We start from the raw sequence: 16,634 nt of genomic DNA, 5'->3' as shown, positions 1-16,634 counted from the left end.
TCTTTTTTTTTTTTTTTTTATCCAAGTCAAAAATAATTATCTTTTTTATCTCAATTTTAGAACCAGTCAACATAGTAAATAAACATTCAACCTCAACCCCAAAATTTTTTTTTACATATACATAAAAAAAAAGATGTAAAACATTCTTTCTCTCTATCTATCTATCTATCTATCTATCTATCTATCTATCTATCTATCTATCTATCTATCTATCTATCTATCTATCTATCTATCTATTGATTAATTGAAATCACAAAACGTTTATAAAACAAAGTTTCTCGTAAATCTGTGAGTTTTTTTTTTTGTCATTTCTTCTCGAAATTTTTTTCAACTTAAAATTTGTTTTTAACTGGCAAATTCCCTGCCCCTCCGCTTCCAATTTATTTTTATCCCATAGTGGCTCTAATATGCTGTCGTAGTGACCTCTCTCTTCCTCTCTTTGTCTCTCTCTCTCTATCTATTGATTAATAGATTAATATTTATTCATTTATGTGTGTGTGTGTGTGTGTGTGTGTGTGTGTGTGTGTGTGTGTGTGTGTGTGTGTGTGTGTGTGTGTGTGTGTGTTTGTGTGTGTGTGTGTGTGTGTGTGTGTGTGTGTTACTGAAGACATTAAAGATGCTCCATTTCTCCTTGAAGCAATGAAACGATCAACACACCACCCTGTTTTCTTCTTAAATTTCTTTAAGGAGTGCAGAGATCATTTTTTTATTTTCTGCTGTAATAAAAATTTTGTCCTGCCAATGCTTGTGCAATGTTCCCACCTTTCCAAAAAAAATGTTTTGGATTAATTTAATACATTTTTATACATTTTTCTAAAACTGGAACAAGAAATAAAATGAGATGAGAGAAAATGAGAAACCTTGATACATATATATACAAATATTTCAGAAAAATGACAAAAGACTCTTGTACCCAACCATCTAAAAAAAAAACTATATTAAACAGTATATGCTTTCCTAGACCAGCACTAACCATACACTGCCTAAATAAATGAATAAACCATGTGCTTCCCTAAACTTTCTATAGTTCATCCAGCATTAAAGCTTCAATAAGACTAGTTATTCACATCATATGAACAGCTAAGTTGACCAAAAACTTATCCGTTCTAAAAACCTAATTTCACAAATTCTTATTCCTGAGCACATTATTTAAAACTTCTGATGTTTACTGCTATTTAAGAAATTCATGAAAAGAGATCTGTTCACACATAATCTGACTACAATTTTTATGTTTGTATGATCAAATTTATCCAGGGTTAGCAGAATCAAGACAAGTCCAAATTTACTTTAGAAGTGTGTGTATTGCTCCATCAGAAAGCTGATGTTTGTGATGTGTCTGCAGACCATACAGAGCTCTTGCGTGACACAGTGTCCACTCTGGACTGCAGCCTGTATCTGAATGGCTTTATCAAGTCCAGCAGATGGCGCCGAAACTTTACTCCAACAAACGCATACAAAACCGGGTTCACACAGCAGTGCATGTAACCCAGAGTAGAGGTGGTTATTAGCGCAAAGTCCAGTGCTGTGGAAGTTTCACAGTTTGTTTTATTGTTGCTGGTTTGGTTGGTGTAGAGAGTATCCACCAGCAGGGTGACGTTGTAGGGTAGCCAGCTGATGAAAAATGCCACCACCAAGGCAAGGACAATTCGTACAGCCCTCTGCTTTTGTACACCCTGAGATCCAAACTGAAGCCGCACCACGACACGAGTGTAACAGTAGAGCAGAACAATGGCGGGAAGTAAAAATCCCAACACGTGGTAGAGCCCACGTAATACCACACGCCATTCTGAAGATGGGTAATGGTGAGCACATTCATATTTATTGTTTCGTCTGGAGTCTGCTTCGGCTTTTAGGTACATCCAGTCAGGGATGGAGAGAAGTAGACAGAAGAACCAAACAGCCAAACAGCTAAACTGCACCAGAAACGGTCTTGAGCGTGAGTACATTTGCACTGCATGAACTACGGAAAAGTAGCGATCGAGGCTGATGCAGGCCAACAGGAAGATACCACAGTAGAAGTTGACCTAGAAAAACAAATTATTCTGTGTTGTCACATTCCCATTCATAAAAAGCAACATTACAACATCCTAGCTGAATTGAAACTGGAAGCGGATTCAAGATGTTTGGAGATTGTTAAATAGTTATGGTTAAACCTTCACTGGTCAATGAGATGATGTGTGGGTGAACTGATTTATCTGTATTGGCCATGTGAAAACAGACTACTGTTTGTGATGGCATGTGGCACTGCAATCATAAACCAAATTATAATAAATGTAACAAATATGAGTCTTTTCCTTATCTCATGTATGTTAAGCTATAATACTAATAATTACATAAGGGAATGGAAATGGACAAATCCTAAACTGGCTGCATTTGGAGCATCTTTGCCAATCACACTGAGGCATTATGGCAATTGTGTTATAGAAAGAATGTCTTTCACACTATGGAAGATCCATAACCTATTCAGCATTCTTTCTCAAAGCAACCCGATGACACTATAGGATCTGCTGGGATAAAAAGGCTAGGATAAAAGACATTCTCCAAGCTTTTGGCACACAAATGTGTGTACACTGTTGTGAAAGTGGTAAGACAGTGGTTAATGCACAGGAAACCAACGTGAACCCTGGTGAAGTTACACCTTACTGCAATGAATTTAATATATGACCCAATTTGTGGTGTAGCAGCTCTGGGATATTCCACTGTGCACCAGATTCATAAAAGAGCTCTTCTATGCAGTCAAGAGAACAGGGAATTTCCAACCTGCTATGCGAACACATGAACTGACTGCAGTGGCAGATGTGGGAGTCACAGGAGTGAAGTCAAGTGAGAGAAACAATGAAATACATATTGAAGTCAGTGTTCATCTGTGGTTGGTAGTTTACAGAAATTTGTCATGGCCACAAAATAGTGAAAATTATATCATAGAATTAAAGACATGTGCACTTTTCCCCTGTGTATACCTGTAAACACATTACTCTGCTCTTAGAAATAAGACTTTCCCTGAGACTCTTCCTGTCTCCAGGGAGGATTCTCATTTGTTTTGTGGAATTGTCTGTCACCTGGAAGAAACAGTAACAAGAGCTCACTCTACAGTATGATTGGATCTGTTGAATTGTTTATCTGTAATAAATGGACATTCATTGCAACCAAAATGAGGATGGGTTCCCTCTTGAGTCTGGTTCCTCTCAAGGTTTCTTCCTTTTGCTATCACGGGGAGTTTTTCATTGCCACAGTCGCCACCGGCTCGCTCATCAGGGACAAACTTACGCTCATCATTCATTTTTATCACCACATTATCTTAGTAAAGCTGCTTTGAGACAATGTTCATTGTTAAAAGGGGTTAACAAATAAACATGAACTGAATTGAATTTGGTTAAATAAGTGATAGTGTAGGCATACCTAAATGACCTGACAAGCTGATCCTTACAGATTTAGCAGTTCTTATAATCTCTACAGAACTGTATTATTTACAAACGTGTATTAGTAGATACTAATCACCAGTAGAGAGCAGTATCAGTACTTTAGTGGTGTTTATCTTCAGTAGGATCAGTATTATAATTTACGTGATCTCAATTCTTATCATCGTCAGCACCTGAGCGGATCTTAATTCCACTCAGGTGGCTCTCACTTCCACTCACTTGAGTCACTATTGCTGTATGCAAAAGAGATGCAATATCTGTCATATCAAGTGAACACTCATTTTTTCCCCATAAAAAGTCATATTTCACAGGACTGTGCGTTCATGAATGTCACAAACTCTAATGATATTTTTGATACATGACCTCCAACATCTCCAACAGGTAACTAAGATGAAGACATCAGCACATTGTCGAAACACAAACACAAACACCCCCCCCCCCCTTATGTATGAAACGCAACACCCCCCCCCCCCCCCCCCGTTCCCCCTCCACACCGTCCACCTGGCTATGAAACTACAGATTCATATGTAATTTAGAAAAACACATACAATCTTATACAGCGTTAACGTCATCGTGCAAGAAAGGAAACTTATATCTGGTGTTTCTGTCTCGTTTTAAGATTTGCAAGTCATCAGTCAAGTTTTGTTTTTGCTCACTATGAGAAATCATGTATATATACAAATAATATGAATTATGTTTGGCCATGGACATGCATCAAGTAATTTAAACAGTGTAAAAACTTTGTCCAAAGATTGGGTACATAAGTTGAGTAAGAGCATTAGTCAGGACACTAAGCAAAGTACACATATGATCTACAGACTTCAGCTCCTTCTTACCCTAAACATCGCTCCAGAGAGCTTGCAGAAACTATTGCCGAAGCTCCATCCTTGCACTGCATCCACAGCCCAGAGTGGCATGGTTAAGAGTAACAGCAAGTCAGCCACGCTCAGGTGTAGGACGAAGACGTCTGTCACGCTCCATGTCCGCCTCTTCTGGCACAGCACAAAAAGCACCAAGCCATTTCCCAACAGCCCCAGCACAAACACCACCGAGAACAGAACGGGGATGAAGATGGCCTCGAAATGCATACTTGTGTGCTGTTCACACACCATTCCACAACAATCTTTATCATTTTCATATTCATCATAGGTGTAATTAATTCCATTAAAATCTATATCTGAAGCTTCAATAGTTTCCATTTTCTGCAAGATACAAAGACAATAAAAAGGTTAGTAATACTGTCCATCATTACAGGTAGTCTGTTTGCATAGTCACATGAATTCTGTCACTTGTTCCTGCTTTATATGCTTCTTTTTACTTCAGTTCATAGTAGCATTTTTTATATTACTATGTATTATTACTATATGTTATTATATTACTAAATATATTACCATAATCTTCTGTTGCTATGTAATGAAGCTGTTTGGTGAAAGGCATACTTCCTTTTTCCAAGTTGCTTAGCAATATTTAAATAGCCACAGGGATCTGATTTAGTAATTCAAAAGATGGTAAATCTTTTGAAAAATTTTTACAATTCAAAAGATGGTAAGATACATTTATATTTACTATTCTTTGTTTTATAGCTGCTGTTCATATGCAGATTGTGAATCAGGCACCCTAAAAGCCACACATTATGCAATTCATACAGGATATAATTCGGTGCGCTGGTATGTGATTTTTTTCGTGTGCTGATGCATATTTTCTAAAGTTTCTAAGTAATCAATCCTCTGCACAGAACTCGACTAATTTATTGTAAATGAAAACTGAAATTGTTGAGGTTATTATATGACTAAAAGCGGTATTTCCCCATGTTGAAGTCAATGCACGTCTTTTCTCTTTACCATCAGCCTGTAACATTTACAAAATTTGCGCATGGGGGTAAGTAATTATGATTATACAGCAGGTTTTGATTTTTTTGTTTTTATCTTTTCTGTTCTGTTCTTCTGGAAAAAAAAATCTGAATTGCATCAGAACAATTAGTTCATTTTTAGCTATTTTTATATCCTATGTATGATTATGAAATAAATAAAAGTTTGTGTACAGTTAATGTGTACAGACAAAAATATACAGTAGGTGCACCGCTGCAAAATACTACTAACCTGCACCATAAAATATATCACCCATTTACATTTTTTCAGAATGTTGAGTTTAAAAATATAACCATTATAATGATTATGCCCATTTATTTGAACAAAGTTTCATTATATATTGTATGATATTATTTGAATCTAAAAAAAGTGGCACAATTATTTGTTCGTACTCTTCAGCAGATGTAGTGATGATGTAGAAAAAGCATTTAAATCTATCGAAACAAAACTTAAAGCACAAAAACAGTTAAAATACCGCCATCAATATAAATCTGTAAATTCTAACTTACATATCAGCGTGTAATCTGCTCAAAAAACTGCTCAGAAATGCACATAGACACACAGAGAACTGTCTCTCTCATTGGTAGACAACAAAAATAAGCTCAGACAGAGAAGGAGGGAGGGAGGGCAGGAGGGAGGAAGAGAGAGGAGGCAGAGACTAAAAGGAACTGGGTTACCACAGATTTATGATAAGATCTTTATATCTTTTATTCATTCATTCATTTACATTTCATGAAATTTATGAATTAATGAACTTTACATGCCTTCTGAGGAAAGTTTACATGCCTTCTGCCTGGCATTGGGCAAGATTTTATACCAACATCACTAAAACACAGAGGTACCTTCCAATGAATGTAGGAAAGAGCAGAAGATTTCAATGACCATATTTTTCAATTTAATTAACCAATTTTTCATCCTGACCCTCAACTTTCCCAAGGAATCTTTACACACACTACATAGAGAGAGATCACAGATTTTCTTTTTTCCGAGGTGGGTGGAGGGGAAGTGTTGCCATAATTTAGACCCAAAATGTACAATTAGAAAATAATAACAATTCTCAAAATGAATCATTTTCCTATGTAGAAACATTCGCTGATCTTTATGTTAGTTAGGGGCACCGTTAAACCACTGCCTTTTCTCTGGGTTCTAAGTTCGGCCCTTTTTGTTTTTCTTTTGTGTGACGATCTTGCTTTTAAAAGTCATTTTGAATATGAGCATTTTCCTTCCACACACTAGCCCTGTTTCTATTTGGTCATTTGATGCATCTTCTATTAGAATTGCATTAGAATTTCACAAACAATCTAGTTGCCTCTGGCATTCGCATTGCATGCAAATGAGCATTTCACACTTTGGGTTGTTACTTGTTTTCAGTTTTATACAAGATCGGGTTGCTCAAACCAAATATTATTATTATTACATTAAATATTATTCAATTATTTTAAATACCTCAAACTGTGAAGGAGATGATGCTAAGTAGGAGAGTAGTTTATCTTTAAGAAAAGTGTTTTTTTAGACAGTTTACAGAGTTAATCACAGCAAAGCTTATTTAAAAATCACTATGCACAAGATTGTCATGAAAACTGATTGTACTGAGCATTTTCACAAGTTATGGGGGAATATTTCCTGTCATGTTCAATTGTATACAATGTGTGACCATACCTGCATGCACCATGAAATATTTTCTTTGGTTGTGTAATGTAACATCAAAATGTATTAACACATTTTGTCACCTAGCTAAAATGTTACTCAGACTAGAATGTATGTTTTGAACAAAAAAAAAAATAAATTTCAGTGTATTCATCTGAAAAGTAAATTATTTTAGTAGATCTTTGTTTTAAAGCATCTAGCATTGTGTTCAGAAAGAAAAAAGACAACCCATTTTATGAGTCATTCTCAGAATAAGGTGGCGTGCGTTTCCTTTAACTTATTCAGCATAACGTGCATCGCTGTCTAGCTTTTATTTCCTAAGAAAGGTTATGGCTATTGTTGTGTGCATTTCTTTTAAAACTGCTAAAAAAAATGGCTTGTTCATTATAACTGAGCAGAATAAATAGGTTTAAAATAATCTCGAATTGTCATGTGGATGGTGTTGTTCTAAACATTCAGATTTACAAATCACATAGAAAAAAATTATAGATAATTTCAAAGTGTCACTACAAATTACGCAAAATTTACTTTCTATTCCAGTAATTTAATAATGCTGAAAAAACATCTTCAATAGAAACTTGTAATAGTGTAATAGCCAGTGTCTATACCACCAGTGATAACTCCTTTAACCTCTAAATAACTGCACCGAATTAAAGACCAATAAACCAAAATTGTTACCAACAATTCCTAAATAAATACATTTTAACATTTTGCTGGTTAGAAAGTTTGAGAATTATTATATAAGTCTCTGTATATATTACTTCAGCATACTAGCATTTTAGGTCAGAGTTTTCATTCCCAATTTTGCCACAGGTGACATTACCCAAATTATACCATAAGAAAGTCAAAGTGTCTCATGGCTCATGATATGTAGTGCAATATTAGGCCCTAATAGGTTTGTATTTGGTATGTGCATGCACAAAAAAACTCAACATAACCAGCATGCAAATGACAGGATCTGCACACCATTTATAAGCCATCCAAGCTACTGACAACTGCTGCGCTGTATCATCAGCTCAGTTTTACTAGTGAAAGCTATATAAATGGATATGTGGCAAAAAAATAAAATGATACATTGGATTATTGTATATTTAGATGCACATCTATAATGGAAGTTTAAATGGTACGTACAATTGAATTGATGCTACTTACAGTGAGGAAAATAAGTATTTGAACACCCTGCTATTTTGCAAGTTCTCCCACTTAGAAATCATGGAGGGGTCTGAAATTGTCATCGTAGGTGCATGTCCACTGTGAGAGACATAATCTAAAAAAAAAAATCCAGAAATCACAATATATGATTTTTAAACTATTTATTTGTATGATACAGCTGCAAATAAGTATTTGAACACCTGTCTAACAGCTGGAATTCTGACCCTCAAAGACCTGTTAGTCTGCCTTTAAAATGTCCACCTCCACTACATTTATTATCCTAAATTAGATGCACCTGTTTGAGGTCGTTAGCTGCATAAAGACACCTGTCCACCCCATACAATCAGTAAGAATCCAACTACTAACATGGCCAAGACCAAAGAGCTGTCCAAAGACACTAGAGACAAAATTGTACACCGCCACAAGGCTGGAAAGGGCTACAGGGCAATTGCCAAGCAGCTTGGTGAAAAAAGGTCCACTGTTGGAGCAATCATTAGAAAATGGAAGAAGCTAAACATGACTGTCAATCTCCCTCAGACTGGGGCTCCATGCAAGATCTCACTCCGTGGGGTTTCAATGATCACCTAAGGAAGGTGAGAAATCAGCCCAGAACTACACAGGAGGAGCTGGTCAATGACCTGAAAAGAGCTGGGACCACCATTTCCAAGGTTAGTGTTGGTAATACACTAAGACGTCATGGTTTAAAATCATGCATGGCACAGAAGGTTCTCCTGCTTAAACCAGCACATGTCCAGGCACGTCTTAAGTTTGCCAATGACCATTTGGATGATCCAGAGGAGTCATGGGAGAAAGTCATGTGGTCAGATGAGACCAAAATATAACTTTTGGGTCATAATTCCACTAAACGTGTTTGGAGGAAGAAGAATGATGAGTACCATCCCAAGAACACCATCCCTACTGTGAAGCATGGGGGTGGTAGCATCATGCTTTGGGGGTGTTTTTCTGCACATGGGACAGGGCGACTGCACTGTATTAAGGAGAGGATGACCGGGGCCATGTATTGCGAGATTTTGGGGAACAACCTCCTTCCCTCAGTTAGAGCATTGAAGATGGGTCGAGGCTGGGTCTTCCAACATGACATTGACCCGAAGCACACAGCCAGGATAACCAAGGAGTGGCTCTGTAAGAAGCATATCAAGGTTCTGGCGTGGCCTAGCCAGTCTCCAGACCTAAACCCAATAGAGAATCTTTGGATGGAGCTCAAACTCCGTGTTTCTCAGTGACAGGCCAGAAACCTGACTGATCTAGAGAAGATCTGTGTGGAGGAGTGGGCCAAAATCCCTCCTGCAGTGTGTGCAAACCTGGTGAAAAACTACAGGAAACATTTGACCTCTGTAATTGCAAACAAAGGCTCCTGTACCAAATATTAACATTGACTTTCTCAGGTGTTCAAATACTTATTTGCAGCTGTATCATACAAATAAATAGTTAAAAAATCATACATTGTGATTTCTGGATTTTTTTTTTTTAGATTATGTCTCTCACAGTGGACATGTACCTACAAAGACAATTTCAGACCCCTCCATGATTTCTAAGTGGGAGAACTTGCAAAATAGCAGGGTGTTCAAATACTTATTTTCCTCACTGTATATACAGAAACCCTGCAATTTTATTTGACAAGAAAGGTGAACGCATTAGAAATTAGCTAGTAGGAGCATAAGCGAGATACACTGTTTAAAGACAATATGGAACAATACCACAATTATTGCAGTGGCGGGCCGTGCATTTGGTATCTGGGCCTTTGGTGGTGACTTGCCCGACTTAATCCACCTCTTGATACCACCACTATTACGTTGCAATTATTGAAACCATCAATACTGTACAAAAATGCAATATAACAATGCATGCCATTACAGGGAGAGAGGCATTTCACATATGGAGGGTGAATTACATATGGAGGGTGCTTACCATTTTACTAAAGCAAGCTCCAAACCTCTACACTACAACCGCACCTGTGCACCTACATCATCTGGAGCAGTTTAGAATCAATATTTGTCTAATAACATGACAAAAACCTAAAAAATTTAAATAAAATACACCCTACTCACCAGAGATGCAGATTAATAATTTGTCACGCTCCTCAGAGGCTGTAAGCCAGTGGTACCACTCGTAACCAATCAGAGGACGGAAAAATGCTGATGCTATTCTGGGCCAGCTAGCAAAGAATTAATTTATTTTTTATTTAAAAAAAATGTGCAGACAGTTTACAATTCTGTTTTTACTTTGTCATTATGGGGTACTGAGTGTAAAAAGAACGATTGTAGTTTTAGGCTGCAAAATAACAAATTGAAAAAAGTCAAAAATCTTTACATAAAATAAAATTGTCTATGAAATTTTAGAATGTGGGGGAGGTTTGTCAGTCATTCTGAGCATTCTGCTACCTGGCCATCCACCCTACCATGCTGTCTTAATTACTGCATGATTCCCAGGTCCTGTGGCATGTAAAATAAAATCAGATTGGCACCTTTTCACCACCATGCTTCACAGCTGAGATGGGGTGTTTGTGGTGATACGCTGTGTTAATTGTTTGTTGTTTGTTGTTTTGCCAAGCATGGTGCTGTGTTTGATGATCAAAAAATGGAATTTGGTCCATTCAGTCCAAAGGATATTGTTCCAGAATATTTGTCATTTGTTAAGGTGCAGTTTTGCTGCCAAATGTTTTTGTAGACCAATAGGTCACATGAATAGAGTTTTTTTATATCTTTGTGCAAGAAGCCCTCTTTAGAAAATTGGCAACTCTCTTGAAGGCTCTTTATTTGCAAACAATCCTTCTGGCTGTAAAATGGTAAATTTCAGATAGTTCGGAGATGGCTACCCGACCCTTGCCAGACTGATGATCAGGAACAATTATTTTTGAGGTCATGGCTAATGCCCTTTCTTATAGTTTGGATGTAGATAGGCACCAAGTGCTTCAGAACACCAAACTACCAAAGGTTTTCAAATTCAAATCAAATTCTAATTTTATTTGTCACATACACAATTATACAGAGTATGGCATATTGAAATGCTTTTTGTCTATCCGACTTGTAAATATGAAAAGAAATACAATATAAAGATAAAAATGTAAAAAAAAAAAGTAAAGTAACGTTAAAAAAAAAAACTAATAAAGTATAGAAATATATACAAATATAATCTGACTATAAAGCATGAAAATAATAGAATAAATATTATATATTATATATATATATATATATATATATATATATATATATATATATATATATATATATATATATATATATATATATATATATATATACACATACACACACACACACAAACATTGAGAGGTTCCCTGGTGGTCTAGTGGTTAGGATGCGGCGCTCTCACCACTGCAGCCCGGGAACCAACCCCAGCTATTAGTGTTGCACAAGCCAGTGCACCCTTAGTGCCGGTCCCAAGCCCGGATAAATGGGGAGGGTTGCGTTGGGAAGGGCATCCAGCGTAAAAACGTGCCAAATCGAACATGCGTATCATAAATACAGCGACCCCTGATGGGAAAAGCTGAAAGAAGAAAAAGACATACACAAATTGGGAAAAAAGTATATGTTTATGTATATACAATGGGATGGATGCATATGGATATGTATGCCAGATATAGTCAGAAGAACAGATTATAGTGACCTAGTATGATTGTGATTGCCATTAAAGTGTCCATGTGCTGGCGAAATAGTATAAAGTGACGCTGTGCTAGTCCAGTCCAGAGTTAGAGTGGCTAGGTCCAGAGTTAAAGTTTTTTCCACTAGTGCAAGTAATGCAAATAATAGTGAATAATTGTAAATAATATTTGTGCAGCAAGGGAAGTGAGACAGAGAGAGAAGTCCAGGTGCTAGTTGCAATCTAGACTTGCCATTACAGTGATAGTCAAACTGTTGTAAACTCCATTAAATATTATGTTGTCTCATTCTGTCATCACCTAAAGTTATTTGGACCATGTAATTGTTATTTAGGCTCCAATAAACACATCATAGAATAATATGCATATACTTTCTTATTACTCTCATGAGTCTTTTCTCATTATTGTTTGTGAAAGAGAGCAGTTCGTTTCCTCTTAGATAGTTAGCTGCTCGGGGACATTGCATAAGCAGTTTGGTAATGTAATACATGTATTCTTCACCTATAGGGGAATTTCAACAGAAGGAGTTTTGTGGTTTTGCTTTTTTATCTGATGTGGACTAAAAAAGAAATCTCGCTTAAAATCCTCCCAATTCACCTAAAACAATAAATAAATAAATAAATAAATAAATAAATAAATAAATAAATAAATAAATAAATAAAAAATACTCCATAATCCTGTTACTACAATCAAATGAATTTAAGGTTGTTTCATTCTTTAACTTAAAGTGTATGTACATATGACCTTATAGAATTTTAATTAGTATGAACAACATTATAGTATATTGACATTGGTAAACTTGGTAGGTACACTTGCTAGGTTTCACTCAATGATCACATGGCGGGATGTTTTTTTTCACACCTTTACACCACGTCCTGTTCCTTGTTCAGAGACACATAAATAAATTATGTGTATTAGTTCATATGTCTAAACTTGTATGGAAATAACAGTACTCATGTTTATTTGTATTTGTGTATGTTTTATTTCTTTATGCAAATCAAATAATGACATATGCCTTTACCAGGTTAAAAGAAATCACAGGATTTCATTTAGGTTTCTGGAAAAGTAGATGAATCAAAAGTGTCAATCAAGTTATCTTGAAAATGTCCAAAAAAAGAACAAAAGTGAAGCCTTGCATCTATGCACTTGCGATGCTTTTTTTCAAATGTTGGGCAACATAACTTTTTATTACCAAACCCACATATGCCATCTGTAGTCTTAAGAATACAAGTTATAGCACATTAAATAGTGACTAATTTTTCTTGAGAAAATGATTAGGGTACACAAGGTGGAAGCTGAGCATGTGCTGCAGTGCATGAGCAATTCAGAGCCAAGACCTTTTTTTTAAAGAACCCACAGCCAAGAATAGGTCAGAGATATTGCTTTACAGCAGCAGACTCATTTAACGCATTGCTTCTGTACATACTGAGTTCAGCAGGTTAACTCTACCAGGTGTTTTGTGGTTGTCATGTAAACATATTCTTTTTATAATGAGGAACCGAGAACAGGAACCCTTATGCTATTTGAAGGTTTTCCAATGCTTCTGAAGAGAAATGAGATAAGCTGTCATGACTTTCCTCTAAATATGACAAGTGCCATAGTTACCAAACATTTCTGATATTCTGATTATTTAACGCATTGCCATGACATTACTGAAGTAGTAAAATCCAAAGTCGAAAGAAACCACTGACTTCCTTGATGCTTTAGATAAAATTACCACTCGAAGGAAACTGATACCATAATATATTTTTGTTCAGTGTTTTGATTTTGTTGTGTTATTTCATTTGCTCTTTATGTCTGCATTGTGGTAGCAGTTCCCCATGGGAGAACAAGTAGTTTTACCTTTAGTATGTATCCTTTACTTGAGAACATTGTAAAAAAAAATTTAATTGGCCCTCTATAAATGTTAATATGATAAATACGAATATGAACACCACATGCATTTCCATTGGTAAAAGAAAGTTGCATACTAAGGGAACAAACATGTCCCTTCGATGGTGCAGCCCCAGCCCCAGCCCCCCAGGAAATCACACTTGTTCAGGTATTTATTTCTGAGAGTGCAAAAGTGTTAAAAGTGCAGTGCTTATGATAAACTTTGAGTGTGTTGTGGTTCACACCTGTATGTGCAGTGATATTTAATCTTCTCTAAAGCTTCACAGATGGGCTTTTTAAGAGCTGCGGTTTTTTCATGTGCATAGGCAGGAACTGCAGACAGACAAAGGTTTCACACCCTTTAAAACTTCACCTTGCCCCTCTCTGAGAGGAATTGGGGATGGTTTCACTGTAACACTTCCCTTATAAGGCTCATTTAGAGACAGGTTCAATGTTAAATCCTTAGGAGTTTAAGTAACAGAATTTGACATAGAGTTACAAGTTACTTACTAGAAATAATGTTAAGTGAAGTCCAGATGCATATCATCTATCTAATTCTAACTTTACTCACAAGAGTTGCTAAAAAATGTGCTTAGAAAGCAACCATTTATTTGTTATTATATACCACTTCCCTATTATTTAAAAAAAAAAAATCAAGAAGTGAGACAATGCACAGTGTTGATCATTAATTCTAAACTGCCTTCAGGTAGTTTCATGTGTATGAAAATGACATTTATGTCATCTGTATATAACCCATTTTGGTTAAACATTTTTTTTTATATGACATTTATGCTGTGGATTTAGATGCAGTAGGTATTTTCCAAGTACGTCTTTATATAGTAAAAGGAAATGTCATCGTTATACTAGTAGGTCCACCCTATCTATTACCAATCCATGGTGAAATCTTTAGATTTGATATGGCAAAGAAATTGTGGATTCTTACTGACAGATTTCAGTAAACATTTACTGTTTCCACAAAACAGTAAAACCACAGGTTTGGGGTAGACTCTCTTTTGGGAACATACTTTGCTCTTTCTTTATTAGGGAAGTTTTGGGTATATACCATAAAGTATTTTCTTCTTCTTCTTCTTTTGGCTTCTACCATTAGGGGTCGCCACAGCGGATCATCCGTCTCCATACCCCCCTGTCCTCTACGTCTGCCTCTTTCAACCCAACTACCTGCACGTCTTCCCTCACCACATCCATAAACCTCCTCCTTGGCCTTCCTCTTTTCCTCCTTCCTGGTGGCTCCATCCTCAGCATTCTCCTGCCGATATACCCCATGTCCCTCCACTGCACATGTCCAAACCATCTCAGTCTCGCCTCCCTCACCTTGTCTCCAAAACGACCTACATGCGCTGTCCCTCTAATAAACTCATTTCTAATCCTGCCCTGCCATTTCTCTAATCCATACAACATCACAGGTCTCACCACAGTCCTATAAACTGTCCCTTTCACTCTTGCAGATAATCTTCTATCATAAATCTTTCCTGCCATCATTCTTCTCCACCCACTCCATCCTGCCTGCACTCTTTTCTTCACTTCTCTAACACACTTTCCACTAAACCCCTCCACTTTTTCCACCTTTTCTACCGCACCACTCCACTGCCCTCCCTCTAATTCACACACATGTAGGAGTAAGACAGAGTTAACTCCACCTTTTTAGGCTCTTCTCAACCTGCTCACTACTCTCACCACAAATCACAATATCATCTGCAAACATCATAGTCCAGGGAGACTCCTGTCTGACCTCGTCCGTCAACCTGTCCATCACCACTGCAAACAGGAAAGGGCTCAGAGCCGATCCTTGATGCAGTCCAACCTTCACCTTGAACCAGTCTGTCGTTCCTACTGCACACTTCACTGCTGTCACACTGTCCTCATACATGTCCTGCACCACCCTCACATACTTCTCTGACACACCTGACTTCTTCATACAATACCACAACTCCTCTCTCAGCATCCTGTCGTACACGTTCTCTAAATCCACAAACACATAATGCAACTCCTTCTGACCTTCTCTATACTTCTTCATTAACATTCTTAAAAGCAAATAATACATCTGTGGTGCTCTTCCACGGCATGAAACCATACTGTTGCTCACAGATGGTCACCTCTTCCCTCAGCCTGGCTTCCACTACTCTTTCCCATAACTTCATGATGTGACTGATCAACTTAATTTTGTAATAATTTTTATCCTGTAGTTACTGCAGGTCTGCACATCTCCCCTTGTTCTTAAAGATCGGTACCAGCACACTCCTCCTCCATTTCTTAGGCATCCTTCCCCTTCCAAAATCCTGCTAAACAATTTGGTTAAAAACTCCACTCCCATCCTAAACATCTCCAGGCTTCTACCGGTATGTCATCTGGTCCTACCGAATTTCCACTTTTTATCCTCTTCAGTATTAATATATTTTGTATTATTATATTTTCATATATTTTTTCAGTATGGATAGTATATTTCTAAATATAGTATATATAGTAAATATAAGTAGAGAATTAGCTAAAGTTGCCCTATTAGTAAACAATGCTGATTTCAAAATAGGAGTCACATGACCTTCAATGGTTTGCTTCAGTAGCCCCAGTTAAAAATTGCTTTTTTTTGTGAAATATTTGTGCCATACTCTATCAGTCAAAAAACAATATTTATTTACTACACAGCATACATGCATTGGGCCACTGGAAATTTGCATGACATCAGTGCAACATTGGTCCCACATTGTATCATTCAGGATTTGCTTTATGGTGCAATGTTGGGTGCCCACTTTAACATATATATATATATATATATATATATATATATATATATATATATATATATATATATATATATATATATATATATATATATATATATATATATATTAACATTACCCTAAGATGAAATGTGTAACTGCAAACAGTTTTATAACCTAATATATTCAAATACATAGTAGTTTAGCTTAAGAGCAGTTGTGGCACTTTGGCCAAAACATCTGGGGCACGCACGCACACACACACACACACACACACACACACACACACACACACACACACACA

The 16,634-nt window shown here is 36.7% G+C and overlaps 1 protein-coding gene across 2 annotated transcripts; it reads right to left on the bottom strand.

Moving 5' to 3' along the window:
* Nucleotides 1-548: 548 nt before the first annotated feature.
* cxcr3.1 (chemokine (C-X-C motif) receptor 3, tandem duplicate 1) lies at nt 549-5,906 on the bottom strand. 2 transcript variants are annotated; one of them, XM_083542646.1, is made up of 3 exons: nt 5,797-5,906; nt 4,256-4,621; nt 549-2,024 (listed from the first exon to the last, which is right to left on the bottom strand). In XM_083542646.1, exons 2-3 carry the CDS (start codon nt 4,616-4,618, stop codon nt 1,311-1,313), a joined length of 1,077 nt encoding a protein of 358 aa, XP_083398772.1. In that variant the 5' UTR covers nt 4,619-4,621; nt 5,797-5,906; the 3' UTR covers nt 549-1,310. The 2 variants fall into 2 exon arrangements, with proteins under 2 accessions (XP_083398772.1, XP_083398773.1); XM_083542647.1 differs by having other exon boundaries at nt 4,256-4,904; nt 4,952-5,903.
* Nucleotides 5,907-16,634: the final 10,728 nt, after the last annotated feature.

This window comes from Silurus aristotelis (genome assembly GCF_946808225.1).
Source record: "Silurus aristotelis genome assembly, chromosome: 1".
NCBI classification, from domain to species: Eukaryota; Metazoa; Chordata; class Actinopteri; order Siluriformes; family Siluridae; genus Silurus; species Silurus aristotelis.
The sequence above is the reverse complement of the archived record's forward strand: the minus strand, read 5'-3'. Positions and strand labels throughout refer to the sequence as shown.